At 41.9% G+C, this 19,572-nt stretch overlaps 1 protein-coding gene across 2 annotated transcripts; it reads right to left on the bottom strand.

The window, feature by feature from the left end:
• Positions 1-220: 220 nt before the first annotated feature.
• On the bottom strand, positions 221-19,337 carry LOC125760739 (ATP-binding cassette sub-family G member 4-like). 2 transcript variants are annotated; one of them, XM_049421161.1, is made up of 8 exons: positions 18,715-19,337; positions 9,257-9,387; positions 3,226-3,343; positions 2,970-3,159; positions 2,082-2,906; positions 1,830-1,998; positions 1,660-1,760; positions 221-1,595 (listed from the first exon to the last, which is right to left on the bottom strand). In XM_049421161.1, exons 1-8 carry the CDS (start codon positions 18,744-18,746, stop codon positions 1,095-1,097), a joined length of 2,067 nt encoding a protein of 688 aa, XP_049277118.1. In that variant the 5' UTR covers positions 18,747-19,337; the 3' UTR covers positions 221-1,094. The 2 variants fall into 2 exon arrangements, with proteins under 2 accessions (XP_049277118.1, XP_049277117.1); XM_049421160.1 differs by lacking the exon at positions 18,715-19,337 and having other exon boundaries at positions 9,257-10,466.
• Between the last annotated feature and the right edge of the window lie 235 nt (positions 19,338-19,572).

Below are 19,572 nucleotides of genomic sequence, written 5' to 3'. Positions count from 1 at the left end.
GATCCTACCTCTTTATGGTCTCTTTATTAGGGTTTTAAAAGTTTTACTTCTTCGTATTCATCAATTGCAGTTTTCCTTGTAAAGCCTCATGGTTTCGTGCCTTGAGTTTCAATCTAATACACTGTAGGCCATTAATCGAAACTCAATGGTTTCATCAGCCCTTTCTTTCAAGTTAAACACAGAAATAAAATCTCCAACACAAACTTTACATATTTTCAAAAAAAAAAAACCACATTAATCCTGTTTATTCCATTTACAATTTTTTCATTCACATTTGTATCGCACTTTTGCTAACTAATTGCACTTGTTTACAATATGCTGGTTGATCATGTCATTGCTTTTTTGTTTTTAAAATGTTATCACATTTAGTCTGTTTTTCTTCTTCTGTTTCGTCTTTTCTTTTTCTTCTTTTTTTTGTTTTACAACCACGTCCATCCACAATTTCCCTTACGTATACACATCTTGAAGCAAATATCGGTTATAAAAAGAAACCCCGTTCCTTTAACATCTAATGCCGCCAATGCACGGTACGGTGCGCTTGAGCCTTATCGTAAAAGTTGTTTAGCAAAATGGTTAAACTGTATAGGGAACGGAGAGACAGTACGCTTTAAAAGCTGCTCCATTCACTTTCTGAATAAGAAAGACAAGAGATAGTACAAAAAGGGCACGGTGTAGAACGCCATACATGTGTAGCCAATAAGGCACCCAATAAAGGTATAAGGCCAATCTTGTGGCTATATTTCTGCGATTCGAACCAAGCTCGAGCACAGTTATCACTCGATTCTTTTGATATGTTCCGTTATATGTTCGATTGATGTTCAAGGCAAGGGTAAGCTGATAAAATCACATCGCACAGATTTATCCTTTCTTATTTTAGCCATCCGTGTTTTTGGTACAGTTGAAGAAGAACTTGAAAACATTAAACGCTACTTTGGCTTACGCTACGACGGTATCGGGTGCATCCGGAAGAGAATACGATAGCACGTGGTACAGTACCGTTTTGCACACCATAGCTCTCTTCGTTAAATTTAAGCTTGAATAGAATAAAAAGCATCACGACACATTACATCACCAAGTCACCCACCCAGTGTGATTTATCTGGTAGTCTTCAACTTCCAGCGCAGGAACAGGAAGGCAGCAACTCGCAACACAATGAAGATGACGATCAGTGCAACAATATCGAGCGTAAAGTTAGCATCCAACATGTCCAACTCCTCCAGCGTGGTCGTTGGTGACTTGAAGTGACAGTACACCTGGTGGCACTTAAGCTTTTCGCGACCATACGAGTAGGTGGCCAGTGCAGTTCCCTCGAAACCGTAGCGAATGTAGGAAAGGTATGTGATCCAACGTAGATAGATTGGAATGGCGTCGAAGGATACGAAGAAGCCGGAAAACAGCAGGAATGGTACAGACATAACTGGGGCAAGGAACACACCGTTCTGGACGTTCATGGCAGCACCGACAACAAGACCGACACTTTGTGCCACGAACGAGATAAGCAAACACGAACCAAGGAACATTGCGAACCGGAACCATTCCATTGGTTGAGATGTGAAGTAATAGACGATCGAGACGTAAAACACGCAGAAGATTGTCTAAAAGTAGAAATCAAACCGTTAGTGACATTGTGTCTTCTTCAGCTCCCTGTCCACAACTTACCTGGAATGGTATGTCCGAGACTGTGATAGCGAGATAGTACGACCGTAATGAATACCACCTATTAAAGTTCTCCTTTAGTAGTACGGGCATCTCGAGAGGGACTGCAAGGATAGGGAAATTAATATAACATTAGTTAAACTCACTCATCAATTAATGCATTTAAAACTTACATGAAAGAATCGTAATTGTCATGGACGTGTACATCAGGAACAGCATGTTGAAGAACAGGAATCCAAGATTACTGAGCACCTTTGCGCCATCATTACCAATATCGTAGTACAACGTGCCGATCAGGAATCCAACCAGAATGTGAGCAAACAAACGCAAGTACATGAGAGTCTGTAAAATGGTGCAAAGAGAATTCGTTAGTTTCTGGGCTTTCTGGAAATACTAAACAAGTAAATGGATAACGATCGACATACCCAATCACGTCTACTGAAAAGCAACGTTCGTTTCAACACAACCCAAAACTGGTGGAACTCCGAAGTTGGATAGCGTTCGGGTGAGTGGTCAATGTCAGCCGCACCCTCTACCGGCAGCAACGCACTGTTAACCTCTGGTTCCCGGTCCGGTTCGACGGCGATTTTGATGGTTTCCGTCTCCTTCGCAATATCATTCACCATCGATGGTGGCAGTAGACCGTTTCCACCGAGGTTCAGATTGTCCGCGTACTTGTTCGCACCACCGTTCATACGCTCGTAGTTCACCTTCAGGTTAGTATTGCCGTTGGCCGCATTTTCGTTCTTCTTGTTCTTCTGTGCCGGGAAGTCCAACTCGCTGCGAATATCCTTCTTGCCGTTCTCGATCGCATTGACGAGCTTGCGCGTATGATCACCATGCTCACCGCACGACACCTCAATAACGTAGCTGGCCGGATTGTGATACGAGGGACACTCCAGATCGAGCGTACCCAGGAACGGGACCAATTGTCGTGTGCTACCCTGATACACACACTGCCCATCCGCGAGCGTGTACAGCTGATCGAACATCTCGAACAGACGGGCCGACGGTTGATGGATGGTGCAGATGATCGTACGGCCACCGCGGGCCAAGAACTTTAGCAAGCTGACGCACTGGAAACAGGTCGAGCTGTCCAATCCCGAGGTCGGTTCGTCGAAGAACATGATCGGCGGATTGTTTACGAGCTCGAGCGCGATTGAGAGACGCTTCTGTTGACCACCGGATAGGTTCCGCGTCAATGTTGGACGGTGCTCCTCAAGGCCGAGAGTTTCCAGAATTTCCTTGATCTGCAAGAATTCAATCGTATCGTTAAGCGATCGTTTGAGTGATGTAAATTATTCCCTACTTACCACATGCTGCTTTTCACTCTTTTCCACTTTCTGGCTAAGTTTCAGACTAGCGGCCACATTCATCGCTTCTTCCACCGTCAAGTTAGCGTGCAGCTGATTGTCCTGCATGATGTAGGCGGAAAGTTTGCGGAATTGGCTCAGGTTGCGTTCCTTTCCGTTCATCGTTATCGAACCATCGATGTTTGTTGTTCTTCAAATTTAATAACAAACCGATTAAAATATTGTTTTTGAAGAAATAAAGGAAAAGATCACTTACTTGTAGCCAGAAAGGATGTTTAGTAGCGTACTCTTGCCAGCACCGGACGGTCCCATGATGGCGGTCAGCTCTCCCGAGCGCAGTTTGCCGCTCACCTCTTTCAGGATGGTCTTCACATCTGATAAGGTGCGCAAAGAAAAAGATAAATAAAGGATTATAAGTATAAATAATACGTCTTACAAATAAGGAAATGTCATGTGTAAATAGGTTTTATTGTGTCTATTATTTGCCCAGCGTCGATGTGACGCCAGCAAATCGTAGCGTGGGCCATTAATTGCCGTCACATCGCACATCCAGTATTGACAACAGGTCAAACGATCGATGCGTGTGATGGATGATTCTTGTGTTACTTCTCTCGATGTCATTGTGATCACACTGAAAGCCATCTCACCCTTGACAACGCATCAATACCTTGGAGAATTCCTCTGCCAGCTCAATGTTCTCGGAATCGGCGTGATTAAATATCTACTGAGATTGGATTTTTGCCAGCAATTTTTTTTTCTATTGCCCTTCCTGTTGTACCCCTTCCATGATATGCAACCAATAATTACTACCCTGTCGAACATAGTGTACCTACTGGCCAAAGGATCGCTAGAATGTCGCTAGAGGTTCGTGCGCGATCTGGTTTCGTTGTGGGGGCCACGTTTAATTGACGCCCGGTGAAGGTCTTGACTTGTTAGGGGGGGGGGGGGGGGGGGGGGGAAGGTGTTTCCAGCCGGTTGTAGTAAAACATGTGAAAACCAAACTTGCACATGCATCAACGAGTGACTCAAAGAGCAAGACGTGGGTTACATTTTCTAATCATTTTAATGATCATTGAACGTATCGAATTCCCCTTCGAAAAATCCGTTTTCCACTAAAAATGCAATACCTTGCCGTACCTTCACAAAGTGGTAAGGTAAATTATGCACCTTTTTATAAATGCAAGGTTAAAACCGAAGATTCCCAACAAACACGCCAAGCAAAATGCGATGGGAATCACCTCAACCCTGCACCATTGCGCTACTGTTGGGTACCGACCGCGGGCTTGCAAACTTTCCCACATTAATAATTGAAACAGTATTGATCTTAAACCCCACAACCATCACAGTTATGAACACTGCAGCAAGCGCTAGAATGTCTGGCCACTGTGCAAATAGCTCGAAAGAAACAATCTCTGGCGGGAGAACCAGTAATCGTCAACTTTGTTTTAACAATTGTTTACAACTACCAAATACAAGAACATTTTGTTGACATTGTGGCGACATTCAGACACAAGTTTGCAAAAAATGCATACAAAACTAAAAACAAAAAACACACTTATAGCTCCCCTTGTGGTTAGCTTTTGGGGTGAAAATTAAAAGAGATGATGTTCACTTCAAGCTTCAGTGAGGAACTCATCCTTCAGGTGTTATCAACCGTGCTGCTAAAAGGCGTCATCATTGCATGGATGGGATGGAAACCATTTTGCATACACCACCGCTGGAAATGGAAGGAGTAAATTGGAATTCAACAGCAGAGAGAAGAAAAAAAATTCAACACATACACAATTTATCTTTAGACTCGCAGCTTCCCAGCTTGTGTCTTGTCGAATCGAATTCAAAAACCATCGTCTGCACCATCGAGCACCGATGTTTGCGGTGCGTGGAATGGCAAGGTCAATTTCAGTGACCGCTTGGTATGTTTGAAATTAAAAAAATATATATACCACCGTCACCAGCTTGGAACCAGCACTGGGAGGTGTTCGAGACGCGGTGCGTAGAAAAATAAACATCCCTTTCATCTTATTCGCTTTTGAATGTTAAATTTTTTAGCAACTAAACAACTTTATAACCGGTTAGCACAAGCCCATTTACAGTCCTGTAACAAAACCGAAAAGCATACAGACAATGACACGAAACGGGTCAGGTTTTTTTATTCATTACTTGTCGAATGGTTTTGTTGTCTCAACTTTGCCGTAACTTGTTCGGATAAATCTCCCGGAAAGGGGAATTTCCGCGAAAGATATGCTCTGTCTGGTACGTACATAAGATCAAGGTTATGCGTTCATGCAAGGGCAATATTTGTTTTAAAGGATTGTTTCAGTCAGAGCAGGTTGCACACTATCCATCGAATAGTGAGATATGGTAACATCTTAATAAATTTATTTTAATTTAAAAAAAAACCCCATTCATATCATGCTTCTTCGCAGCAATTGAAATGTACGACTGTTAACTAGTTTTTAAGCTGACTTCTAAATAAATATTATTTTTTTTGCAAAAGTTTAAGATTTATTACAAAAAGTGAATCCATTTTAAAACCAATACTTGCTCTCCACACATGGCTGTTCTCACAACCATGACGATTAATTCCACACCATCCAACACTTTGAAGCGAGCAATTAAATCGGTGGGGAAAAAACAAGCCTCTCGATCATCGTCATCATCCCCAGTCAATGGTGTAACTGACTAATTAATGATATCTACCCAACTCGATCGTTTAAAAAAAATGAACCGGCAGCGGCAACAATGGCGAAAAAACATGAGTCGTCCAATCGCCCAAGCCTAAGCAGACCGGTTATTAAAAAAAAACTGCCTGTAGAATCGATGCATTGGGTGGGGAAAGATGTTTTTTATCTATAATTATTTTCTGCAACCCTTGCACGCATTTCATCTCTAGATTCGTTGATACGGAGAGGCCTGTTGTGTTCCAACTATATTCTATCGATCATCAGGCATAGTGATGCTATTAAATAACTATTAACCTTGCGTGAACTAGTTCCCGGGTTAGAATCGTGGCTACTCGTTAACGGCACACGTGGTCGTTAGTATTGATTTTTAGTAAACATCCTTTTTAAAACTAAATTCCCATGGTTAGTTGTAGTCGATAAAGCGATATTATTGGTTGCATTATTAACATTAACACAATGCACTTTGGGTACGTTTATTTTCACAAATGTAAAAAATTACGATCGGTTTTGCGTTAGCTAATGCGGTCAGAAAATATCACACCACCGAACAACCTTATCTTTACTTCTTCGTTCCCTTCTTCTGATAAGATGCAGTGAGAAACAAAACCTGTTGCTCTACTGGAACAATCGATCGCGAGTCGAATCGATGTGCGTGATAAGTCGCGCCTCACTTCTAAGCCTTATCGGGGTTGCGTTACCAATTGCTCGTTTTGGTGCATAACTGTGAACATAACATTGTTCACGAAAGTAGATTCGAAAAGCTACAAAAATACATTCCCAAAGTATGGCTTTGTACTCAAAGTTTGCTTTTATGTACATGATTAAAGAAAAGAAAAACTCTCCCACAAAGGACAAACGAATTACTCATCCCTGATCCGACGTCCATTTTCAATACAGCACGATCGAAGCCACAAAGAAAAACTTTGCCCTCTATTCCACGTTTATCGGCTACAGTGACTCATGAGCTCATGGATAGTGTTGTGCATTTGGATAAGAACAAAACAAACGCATCGTTTGTGTAAGCTCTTTTTCGACGAGTGAAATCAGAACAAACTGTCAGGGTCGAAGGTGGTAGGCCACTATGCGGTGGCAAATGTACGAAAACTCAGACGCACTCCCATCCAATTGAAATTCAATCAATTAGTAAATAAATGTTACACATGGTGGAAGAAAAAACTAACACAACATATCATCATCTCTGATTCAAAGCAAATACTCCACATTACCTTTGATCCGGATATAGTCAACAGAAAAAAAAGAAAAAAAAGCTTCTAACGATGGTATTTTAATTTCATGACGTAAAAGTTGCAATTGTTTCGGGTGTAAAGTGTGTATCGTCCAAGGAACGCTATATTCTCACAATCACGTGTGGAATGGGTAATCATTTAGTAGGAATCAGCTAGAAACGGGTAGGGCGTTGTTTGCAAATTGTGAAGTTTCTCGCATTACTCATCGTAGGAAGAAGAATTATTACCAGATTTAAATAAAAACTAATGATCTCTATAAAACTGTATGTTTAGGTTTTCTGAGGGATAAATTTAACTAAAAATAGTGAATATTTTCTTCCATATACTTCTTTTTTCGCAACTCGGTAAGTTGTGTTTCTGGATCATTTTAATTTATTTTTTGCCTATTACAAACCCTTAAATAGTATCTCGAAGAGTTAAAGACGCTAAATTATTAAATTTTGCATACTTTTAGGCTTTGGGCATATTTACGAGATATTTGTAATAGCACAGAATCATCCTCTAAAAAAATTATAAAAGTTATCCTTTATTTTTTATGTCATTTTCATCTTCTATCTCTATATTGCTAGCAACTGAAGGGGCGTATTTGTCACTAGCATGTTGTAAAAAAAACCGACCTTAAGTAAGACAAAACCCACCATGTTTAATTACATTAACAAGAGATTTTCATCATTCAGAAAACAAAATCTTGATCGGATAAAGTGGTTTGAGCAATAAACTTTTGAGCAATATCTCAACTGGAATGTACTTTGAACAATTACAAAAAACACAAAGAAAAAGGTGTTATAAAGCCTACATGTAAATAAAAAGAAACGCGCCTTCCATTTGTCATCAACCTTTTACCACACACACACAAAGCCTGAGGCTTGCGAGTGATTGCCAACAGAACGTCAACAAAAAGCATCGTTTGTCGTCTAACCATTCAACGAAATCGTTAGCAAGATCGCAAAGGTCGTTTGCCATTAAAGCTGTCCTCTCGCAAAACCCGCGGATCAAAGTTAGACAACAAAAAGAAGGAACGAAAGCCATGGACTAATGAGACACTCCAACCCAACGATCAGTCAAACCGGTTGGTGCGTTGTGATTGTGTCGCTTACATCTAATGACAAATAAAAAAACGCATGCGCGGAACGCAACAAAATGGATAGGTGTTGTTTGCTCATTTTGACCCGCAGGACACGTGACCAGGACGACTTGCCCCCGTTTCTAGCCAACTCCGTCACACTTCCGGAACATGCCGTACATTGGTACAGGTGGTACGAGGTTAAGATCGTTCACGTGTAGTGGGACGGAATAAAAAAAAAACAAGAGTAAATGATAGGGATAAGGTCAGCTAATGGCCACGCGTACACGATCATGATCGCTTTAGCCTTAAAGATCATCATTTTAATTGTTTGTTTTTGTGTGCAACCCTGAACAGTTGCTGCGGTATGTTTTATTTTTAGCTTCACCTTACTAAAAAGGTACCATTTTGAAAGGGAGAAACGAGGTTAACACAAAAATATCACACTTTTTACTTTTAAAGCAAAAACTTTTACTTTCAAAAAAAAAAAACCGAAAACAAAAACTAGTTTACCGAGCAATGTTTTAAAACCCTTTTCTTTCTTTTCCATTCACTTTCCGGATTGCAAGGATGTTCTGGATTTTCTTTAAAATGCGAATGTATTGCGCGATAAAAATACTCCAGCACAAGGTTAATTGAGCGGGTGGAAGTTTCATCCGTAATCCAGCGAAAGGAAACTGATAAGATGTCATATTTATCAGAGAGTTTTTTTTAAATATAGCGATAAAAAACACGCAACGCGCCTCTGTGTTACAATCTAACGATTACTTCATGTTGGAAATCCAACGACTACCATGCGCCATCACGATCACCATAAATGGCAAACCGGTAGGCAAGCCATGTCAACCTCAAAGCCGGATGTTTTACGTATCTTGTAAGCCGTTTTTTTTGCACCTTCCTTTTGCATTTGGCCGTTTGCAAATAATTGTTGCCGGTGCGCTAGCCAGACCCACGGGTCTAGCGGTATCACAATAAATCCCCGCCACGATCGGTAATGTGATCGACTTTATAATTCGATGCGCATGCAAATTGTGACCATCGTTCCCCAATCGGGCAAATAGAGGCTTTCGCATGGACACGTTGTTTGGACGCATGTTGCAGGCACACCGGTATACGTGGACAGATTTCTTACTCTCGCACCACAGGACGATCGATCGGCGATCGTTGCATTGTTGTTTTGTGGGAGATGCGAATGAAAACAACCCTCACCAGGAAATGGGCCCCCATCGTGTGTATAAAGAAATGCAATGCCATAAAGGAAACAGAAAAAAAAATGTTTGCGATGGTACTTACTGTTGCGTCGTCCTTCCTTGACCCGGTACGTAAGATTGTGGAAGGCCAGATCGACGGGTGGTCGGGTCGGCAGATGGGAGAGCGTCTTCGGCTGCGACGGTACGATCTGTACCCGTACCGAACCATTTTTCCTATTGTTATCATCGAGCAAATTGTTAGTGAGACCGCTGCTACCACCGGCAAGGTCGATCGCTTCCGCCATATTGGAAGCTTTGTGCGTGTGTATGTTTTTCGTGTTCGTTCGTTCTTAACCACCGTGACAGCGCTGTGCGTTCGTTTTTCTACGTTGCGTTTCTTTGTGTGTTTTCCGTCAAAAGGTGTTTAAACTATTAAATGTACACCCACCAGTAGAATGGCAACACAACATCAATGCACACTGTAAGATGCTGCTGCTTTTATTCAGCCTTATCACGTCTGTGATTCACTGCTTCGTGCTAACACAATAGAATTGTTTTTAACTCCTGCAAAAGCGCAGATTACCCTGACCACTATTTGCCTAGTGTCACTAGTGACGTACGCGGTTTGTTCTGTTTGTTTGATAATGTTTACGCACGATCAAGTTGCAATTCTGTGTTTGTTTTTTTGTTCCTTCGAACTTTTCTTTCTCCCTACGTTTGACAGATCTAAACCGATCACACAGAAGATCACGTCACAAGGGCGCCTCAACTTTGCAACACAACAACCTTCGCGGATGCAATTTCGTTTCACTGCAACGAATAATTTTCTTTCGCAAATGCACTTTCTTCCCGGTACAAGAAGGGGGGGAGGGGGTTCCTTTCTCTTTTCCGTTTTGTTGTTTTGCAATAGAGGCAGCAAAGCTACTCTTTCAAGGTTTTTTTTTGCAGTCTGCCTGCGGTGGGATTTAATCACACTTCCGGTAGTGGAGGGGTAAGTTTCAAATTTCCTCACTCTGCTGCAGGGCGACGTGAACTTAAAACACCGAAACTAAGCTAGGTTAGACGGTTTACACTTTCTCACAAAATCTCCTTAGTATCAGTGATTCACGCACGCGTCTTAATGTGGCAATCTTACACAAGGCGTTAGATGCGTTCTTCCTATTACTGTGACGCACGCACGCACGGCCAGGAAAGAATGCCTCGACAAACTAACGCGCGGTCGGCTACGTTTCTGCTCTGTCCCGCAGGGTGCCAAACAACGAGTGAACCGAACGCACGGCACTGACTCGGAGCGCACCGTTGATGTGGGAAGCAAAAATGTACGATATGCGACACACACACACACGCAAACGCAAGTGTAGATTCCGATGAGGGTTGTATAGATCGAGAGGGTGGAAAAAGATGATGGAGACGCCAGTAGCGTCGTTGCGTGCGTCCTCCAAACCCCGTCACAAACACTAAGGCGTGTTGGTGCAATGTGTTAGTTTGTTCCGTGTCGAAAAAGCAGAAGAGGGAGGGAAGAAGAAGGGGTTTGCCTTTCCGACCCCAACCTTCATTACAATCCCTTTCATCAGCTTCATACCAATTCCGTCATGCAATCGTAGCTGCTTCATTCTTTGTTTCCAGCCAGTTTCTAGCTTCTCCATCGCTTGCGCTCTGTGGGGAACCATTTAGTTGGTACCAACACAAGCGCCAACGTACGCTAAAGGTTAGCCGCAAACCCTTTCGCAAGGGAGAAGTGCAAGGGAATAAACAAGTTGCGTACGGTGTTGTGTTGCGAGTAAGCGAGAAAGAACGATCGCATCTCCATGGTGATGATGTTCGTGGCTTGCATGCAATCGAAGCGAGTTTGCAAACAAGTGAGCCAATGCAAGCAACAAGTGCTTTCAAGAAAAAGTGCATCCATTCTTCTTTGCGCTTACTACTAATTCAAATACTAAGCTGCATTTTTTCAGTTTTTAAGGTGTGTGTGTGTATTTAAAAACAGCAAATTATCAAGGTACCTTGAGACGCAAGGAAGTGATAAAACGTGGCGCATGCTGACGATAACGAGATAACAAATTGATTACCGGTGGTGATCAAACCACCCGAAAAGCTTACTTTTGAAATAGATGACGTCAGTTTTATCATTGAAATAGCTCCCCACATGGTATACCGTTTACTTGTCTTCAATATGTGTACAATGTACTGTAATAACCATAACGTGAACAAACCAGTTTCTAATAGACACTACAATTTCCAGGATTGTTCAATAAATTGAAACTTCAAAGACCTGAATTTTGGAGATCTTTTTATAGGAAAGGTTTGTAAAAATTGTCCATCATATGTGATTGAATCACTTCAGTTCAAACAAAATCCAACTAATGATGAATAATTTGTATCAACTATAATTATCCACAAAAAAAACAACTAAACAGTTGTGAGAACAGTCTAGAACATAAAGGAGCGAATTCCAATTCCACATGGAAGGAAAAGCAAAAATAAATACATTCCATTATCCCAATCTCATACAACAAACTTCACCATTGCGTGTCGATAAGTGTAAAAGCCGACTTGTGTCAATAGATTGAAGATTCAACAGCAAAAAAAAGCTCACACAACAAACTTCGAACCAAAATTTGCCTTGTCAGCACTTGAAGAACTGTCTGGCCTGATTGATGATTCATTTCCAATTATTTGCTTTCTGTAGAATATTTAAAACCAGCAAACAAGCAAATAGAAGCGCTAGGAATCGGAATGCTGTTTGGTAAAATGGTTACAATGTTGATTTAGGGACGTTTGATGCATAATTCTTTTTCCTGTATCGGTTATTTGCCGTCCTTGATGTTGAAATATTTACAGAATCTGTGTAAACAAATCAATTAAGGTTTACGTGTATCGCAGCTACCGGCATGACATAGCGCAGGTAGCCATCCTACGGGAACTTATTAGCAAATTCAATACGACACGACATGACAACGGTAAACGTCAACTGACTAAACGCCACTTTAGATGCGAGCTTTGTTGCGTAAGAATTCACGTAACGTCGATCGGGACTTGAAGAGTCTAGCCAACAGCGGCTTCCTATCTAAACGTGTAAGGGCACTTAGAATTTATTTTCCCCACCAGGAGGTTGCTCACCCTCATCAGCACACAATCTTCCTGCAGGAATTCAATGGAAAGCATACGTCTGTGTACTCTGGCAGAGTCATTGTTTCGTGTCCGGTAACGAAGCAAAGTGCAGCAAAATTGCAGTCGATTTCAGTGCTTCGTTATCGCTACAGCTCCATCGATCCACCCTCGAAAGCCAACACCCTTCCGAATCGGGAACGGTGTTTGGAAACATGAACCACTCTCCACTAACACTGTCAACGGAACGATGGCAAATGGAATCACGGATTCGCTTTGGACTTTGGAGTTCGGATGGACTTTACGCTGATAAGAGAACGGGTCTAGCTATGGCTAACCTTCTCGTCAACGTTACATCGTGAAGCTTCGTTTTTCAACAGAAACGCTTTGCTATCTGAATCAAATACCAATGCGAAAGGAATGAATAAATCTAAATCTCCACACCGAACCAACCCAACTGATGGAAAGGATGGATGTTTCGAATAAAAAAATCCCCCAACCGACACGATGAAACATTCATACGAAATAAATTAAATGCTCAGAGGCATCGTCTCTTCGCTCAGGCGGAACAACCTTGAGACACCGTTATCTCTTATAGGTTTTGCGGGCTTGTTGTAAATATTTTTGATGCTAATGGTGTAAATATCATTGCGTGGAAGATGAATAACCTGCCCAAAGGTTGACAAGGGCACGAGCATTGGATTTTGTAATTGTTTTTGTTTTCTCAAATCTGCGACGTAGTGTCACTTAGCTGGACTTTGTGAGTTAATAGTTCGCAAAACCGTTGATGGTGTAGTTGTACACTGATCACATCATACGCTAGGGGAATAAACATATAAGCAAGATTATAATGCATCAAAAATTTAAATCTTGCATAAGACACACTAAGACAATTTATCTTACTATCCTTAAAGATATATAGCTAATTCAGGTATTTTAGATACATTTTACTTCGAAGTTTGCAGTCAATCCTCTATAGTGCATATTGCTAATCTGTCATCTAGAGTGTGGGTCGAATACTTTGCAATTCCAAACTAATTTTGGAGAAACTACAAATTATAGTGAAGACTTATCTGTAACTGTAACTTAGAGAGACAGACGAGACAGGAACCCTTAGAATCAACTGCTTAAAGTCAACCTAGTTCTTGACATAAGGTCTCGAGGACCTTACGCACTGTGGAATACTTGTAGATATAGAAGAAGACGTCCAGAAGAAAATTCTATCCTAACTCATTCAATTTGATATCGCAGGAACTGCTAGAATTTCGGGCTCTAAGATTGTAAACCATAAGCTCATGACTGACTTCCTGATGGAGTCAATTCTCGGGGAGTTGTATTGCGTTATACGAAAGGCACTAGACATCTCCAGTCTCCAGTTGTTTTCCAGTTGACAGACTCCAGTTGCTTCTGAGGAGGCTACTGAGAAAACTTCACAGTTATCATCGATATCATCAGAATACATGTTATAAATAATTACCAAATTACACCCGTGTCGAATTGAATAACTCTTCATCAGCTGGTAACTGCAATCCGTTTCAAATATATTGTATATAAAATATTGCATCCAGTAAATCAATTTTAAACTTTCCATACGATAATGTTGCGCGTTTGTAATCATTACCAAAACTTTCAAGAACGTCAATCCATCTTAATCACAAAGGCCACATTTTGTCATGGATTAAAGAAACTCCTTAAGCACTAAACTTGCCAACAATCTAACGATAAGAATTATGTTTATTTCCGTTATAGCCTTGGTATTAAAGCTCACACCCCTTGCCTGTGACGTAGGTGGCACCAAAAACTCTTAAATGACCTTTGAACGATTTGATAAGAAACCATTCTTCACATGAATCGTTCGACAGCTGTAAATTTGATATTTTTGGCTTTTTGTGTGATGGGTGACTATGGGAAATATTTGTATCACGTGTGGAATTTGCAACGTTTCATAGAGTATTTCCCCATTCAGTGATGATTGGCAAATCTGTCCGGTCAGCTTTCTTAACAAGCCAAACCTGTACAACCTTCTATGAATGCGTTGATCTGCGTTGCGGTACAAAAGTAATTAGCTGTACATAGCAATTCTATCCACTAGTAACTGGTTTTTTTAGAATTACTACAAAACACTCACACATAAGGTCAACAAATAGATGAAGTACGTTCAGCTAGACTGTAAATTAAAATTCTTTTCCGGGGATTTTTAATGAGATGAGAACATATCTCTGGACATATCTTATTAATTCAGCACTCCTACAACAACATGCTAATGATGAAACAGTTGAATATCGTCGAGAATTTTAGTATTCCATTCGACTTCTCTTGTACAACTTCATTTCAATTCTCTTTACCCAATCGAAAAAAAACACAGCTCTACAATCTAACCCCATTAAGCCGCGCTCAGCCGCTGAGTGACAGCATGTGATGTGAGTGATGGGTACACTACCGATTCCATTCCACCATTCCATTGTTGTGTTAAATCTTTCCTCTATCGGGTGTAGCGAACGGCCCGACCGCGATAAGGTCAATATTCAAATCAGCACACTCCAATCGCCTTGACGTCAGTGGAACACCGCGCGAAGGGAAGCGTACACAAAGAACCGAAGGGCTCTGCGTTTATCAGCAGGCCACCAAGTATCAAAGGGACGGTAAAAACGTGCTAAGTGTTGTTGCCCTGCTGCTCCAACACTCGAACCAACTCGTTATCAGCTACTTAAAGCTGAAAAACGGCTTAACAGACTGTTTTGTATTAAAACGATTCACTAGGGAGATAGATAGGCTAGAGCCTCCCTAGCAAAAGGTGGATCATCTCCACACTGCCTGAACGACAGGGGACAGTGGGATCGTGTTTTCAACTAACACGATCTCCTTCAAATGTGCCTCTCGAGAGTTTGTCACTTCCGGGATGGCGAGGTTCGCCTAGCAGGGGCTTTGCTTGATGTGTGCTAAGTATACACCATAGATCAACTTACTCCACACGCTAGCCCCGTTCAGCAATGATGCCATTTGACCTAGATCATGGAACCCTTGCTGAATGTTCTACAGATTTTATTGCGCTTTAGCTTCCGGTTGGGACGTGCTCGCTAATTATTAGCTCACGATAAGCTAATGGCGAACTCCGGTTGCTAAATTGAAAACGTTTGACATCACAGTAATGGTACGCTGACACTATAATTAATTAAACCATTAAATTGAAGATGACTTTGATACATGCCATCAATTCGTTAATCACATTTTGGGTCAATAAAGATGCTCCAAAGGCAAACAAACAAGTTTGCGGTCAAGTCTAATAATGAGAAAAGATTACTTCATAGAAACATTTAAAACATACCAAGAAAAGAATTTAATTCTACCAACACTTTTAGTAAATAATTTATCCAAAAGTTCAAATATATCATACAACGGTATTGAAAGCAAAATAATAAAATTCATAAATATTATCATAATATTGCAATAAATTGCATATTTCTATTAATAAACCATCATCTCATTCGCAGAGTTTGCTCAACCGACGTATAAAACATAACCGGTATGTATTGCCTTTTAAAATTAAATTTCAAAACTGAACCAAAGTTCCAATCCCATCGATTAGCGGAACTCTGGCGCGCGATATCGTGATTACGAAACATTTCCACTAAGCGACTAAGCGAAGAAGCAAAATAAATAAATGCAACAAAAAAAAAAAACATTTACAACAGCAACAAAAAACCGCCAAGGGTAACGATCGTTCAAAGAACCCGTTCCTGCGACACCGTAGAGGTTTCGGAGGTGGTAAATCGGTCCAAAGCCTTTTCGCAAGTCCGCCAAGAGTGCCGCACCAAGATGCATAAAACGTACAACTCAACCGGTACACCCTTAGTTTTATTTCCCTTGCCACACTCTCTACCATCCCCAGTTCCAGCTTAAGGGTTCTGCGATCGTTTAAAAGATTCGCTAACAGGGTACCAAGTTTAAGTTTACACCCGGTTGTACGTACGTACGAGTTCTGCTACCACTTCTCGCGCCACAGCTCCCCACCTGCCTCAAGGGAAGACAAGTGTGAGTAGTAGCACCAGCAAGCAGTCTTACCGCACTGCGCTTTCGTAATGCACATTCGATTCATTCAACTATGCACAGCCTCCGTCTTTCCACGCCGCATCGTGAATTTTGCGCACTTGACGCAGGGCTTTGGTGGAACGCAGGGTTGGGCAGGTGTCGAGAACCGCTCCACCGCGATCGCGAAAGTGAAAAGACACGCGGGACAAACTGTGCGCGAAAGGAAGCTACCAAAAACGGGGTGGTAGGCCTATTGGTAAGGGAGGGCGGAAAAGAAGCAAGGGGGGGGGGGGGGATTATATTTTTCTAACTCGTTTCCACTGCACACGGTCAAATTCGTGTACGATGCTAGTTTCATAAGCGGCATCGGAGCGGGGAATCGAGGGTGTCTATAAGAAGGGGGGGCCCTGGTGGAAATGTTACCTAGAAGGTGGTATTTTTGAAGGCCGTCCAGTGCTGGGTCGGTTGGCAACATTATGGTGCCGACCGCGACATGCAAGAAGCTCACCGGATCGGATCGGACGTGGAAGAGTGGTTAGAAACATTCAACCAACGAGCACAGGCACGGGCACGGCGATAGCGGCACAACGAACCGAACAAAATGCGAATCAGTACGAGCCTTCTCCGGCGTTGCGTAGAACCTTTGACCTAGTTTATGCTATCTACTATTTTTTGTAGCGATCTTAAAGAGTTTAGGATTTGAGCGAGAATTTAACAATGCTAATGTTTTCCACTCAACAACAAAACAACTCCAGTAGTTCATTTTGACAGGTCTTAGTATACTACGATGCTGTCATGTTTACTAGCTGTCATGACAACCGTATGACAGATGTTTAACTCATCGTCATCTAGCATAAAGGCGTGCGTTGATCGCGACACTGATATTACGTGATGGTCGTCCACTGTACGATGCAATTTCCTAGAACCCGAAGGCAACTAACCATGTCTAAACCGCACACCCATTTGTGCTCTTTTTGCTCTTAACACGCATCAAGGATCGCGCCAACGGCACGTTTGCTAGCGGCTAACCAAATAACGCATGTAGCATTAACCAATCATAGCAACCTCCCATACCTAACGTACAGCGTCGTTATGTTCCTCTAATTAATGTGTTTCCTTCAAATGTACTCACACAGAAGCGCACAAACTTTTTGGTCGGAATTGCGTACGGATTTGCGAATTGCCGATTCACGTCTTGCAATTGTACCTCGGTCTAGAAGGTTCTGTACTTGATGGAACTCTGTTGCATCTCTATGAATGCATAATAGCTGCCTTTGTGGCACGGCAATGCGTTGTGAGCAGAACCGTGACTCGGTGGAAATATGTTTGCCAATGGGTTTTGGTATCGAATTCTATCTAGATGATGCTCCCTTACAACATGGTAGACGTTAATTTCTAATGTTACGGATATGGTTAAATCATGTTCCAGATAGTTAACCAACAGTGACTCGGCAAACAAATATCGACAACAGCTGCAAAGCCACATGGTTGCTGGTAAAATGTATGTAGTTAGAAATTAAATTCAAGTCCTTCTTGTACATCGACGATCATTGTAACATCCCGGTCGCACCCGAGAGGACTCAACGTAATCATTATTATGGTAGCCATAAAACTATGAAATCATCAACCCAAATAAACACGAACCAAATTTATTCATTCATGCATCATTTTACCACTCAAATCAAAGCTTCCAAAAGCGATTTTCTAATCGTTCCTTGATCGCGAAACCGATCGATAACATTGCTTTATGTTTAAGGTCAACGCTATCGCTTGCTAGATTAGAAATTGTACGGATCCGCACCTGAAACCTGTGCAAATCAAACCACTGGAAAACCGCACTAGGTTCAATGTCTGCTGCTGTATACCCCATAAATCCAACCAATACAGGACAGCAACTATATACCAGCTGGTCAGAAACCGGTCGTAGAAGCCGGCCACAAAAATTCCTTTCCAGTTTTCTAGGCAAAGTAGGTCAAGTTGATAGTCAGTCGCCAAAATAATTCCAACAGGGCAATGTGATTGGACACTTTTAAGGCATCCCGTATTTGTTTTGCAGGAAGTAATTAAAGCAACATGAATATGGAATCTTTTTAGTTGAACAAAAAAATTAATTTAATACAGCACAATTTAACCATATGTAGTACTTTTGTTTTACTAATCTTTACATAAACGTTACACTATTAGAAGCGTATACGTTAGACACGTTATGCGCTTAGTACGTATGACGATTGGATGGGCAGTTGAATAGCCTGCTTGGATCGGAAGCAATACCACGACACCGGACAAATTATTGGAAAAACGTGGAAAAACGAACAAAACACAGCACGGTCGATGAGCTTCAATATGCGGGTTTTCCCTCGGTAGTGATTCAGCAAGAACGACACGAAAAACACATCCGCCACAACGTACTCTCATAACACTTACATGTTATTCTTCAGCACGTACTGCTTATCCATCGTAGTTGGCTGTTGTAACGGGGTAACGGGGTGTGTTGTTTATTATTTTCAAACTTCGACTCTGAGTTCGTTGCACTCCGGCTCGCGAGTTTTATGCGACACACGCGAATACCACACTTTTCTTGCTTTATTCCTTTCAAACTAACGTGTTGGATTGGCGTATGCTGCAATGCACACAATATTTACGCGATTATACGTCAAAACTACCGCGCGCCAAGTCACACTCTCCGGGGGGGTGCGTTTTGTTCTGCTAGTGCCGACCTAATTTTAGCTCCATCGAAACTGACACGGTAACACAGCTCTAAACACAAACACTTGAACACTACGCACACACACAACTCAAACGTAACACGTGGACAGTTTGTGACGAATAAAAATCTTCGCAAAAGAAATTATGCACGATATGCGTCGAAAGTTGAAACTTTCTTTCGACGGTTCTTTCAACTTGGTGACTTCAACTCCGTGTGCTGAAACTTTCACATGCACTCACCGAACAACAAAATCGGTTTGCTGCCGCACACTCTGTAGCAAGACGATCCTCGCCGATGGGGCAGATGTGGTCGAATGAATGGGAAAGCATTGGCGCGGTCGAACAGACATGCGAATCCGCGAAATGAAAAAAACAGAACCACTTAATCCAACCTCTCGCTCACAGACCGAACTCTTCTAGTGGCAACCGTGACCATACGTTGATCGTATCGGCCCCCCCTATCAAACGGACCTGAAACCTCGAGCTGCCCTTCAGCGCGTTTCGTTGCAACCCTCGCCCGGTCTGGGTTGTTGGGGCCTGGGGCGGTCAGTCGGGTTGTTTGGTTCCGATAGAAAA

The sequence above is a fragment of the Anopheles funestus genome, chromosome 2RL (genome assembly GCF_943734845.2).
Source record: "Anopheles funestus chromosome 2RL, idAnoFuneDA-416_04, whole genome shotgun sequence".
Taxonomy (NCBI): Eukaryota; Metazoa; Arthropoda; class Insecta; order Diptera; family Culicidae; genus Anopheles; species Anopheles funestus.
This window is presented reverse-complemented; position numbering and strand designations above follow the sequence as displayed.

Excerpts from the sequence above, each read along its gene's own strand:
- LOC125760739 (XM_049421160.1), bottom strand. The coding sequence starts at position 9,458 with ATGGCGGAAGCGATCGACCTTGCCGGTGGTAGCAGCGGTCTCACTAAC. Across the intron at positions 2,907-2,969 it reads AGAGTGAAAAGCAGCATGTG|ATCAAGGAAATTCTGGAAAC; the intron begins GTAAGTAGGGAA and ends GAATTCTTGCAG. Across the intron at positions 1,596-1,659 it reads TCTCGGACATACCATTCCAG|ACAATCTTCTGCGTGTTTTA; the intron begins GTAAGTTGTGGA and ends TTCTACTTTTAG.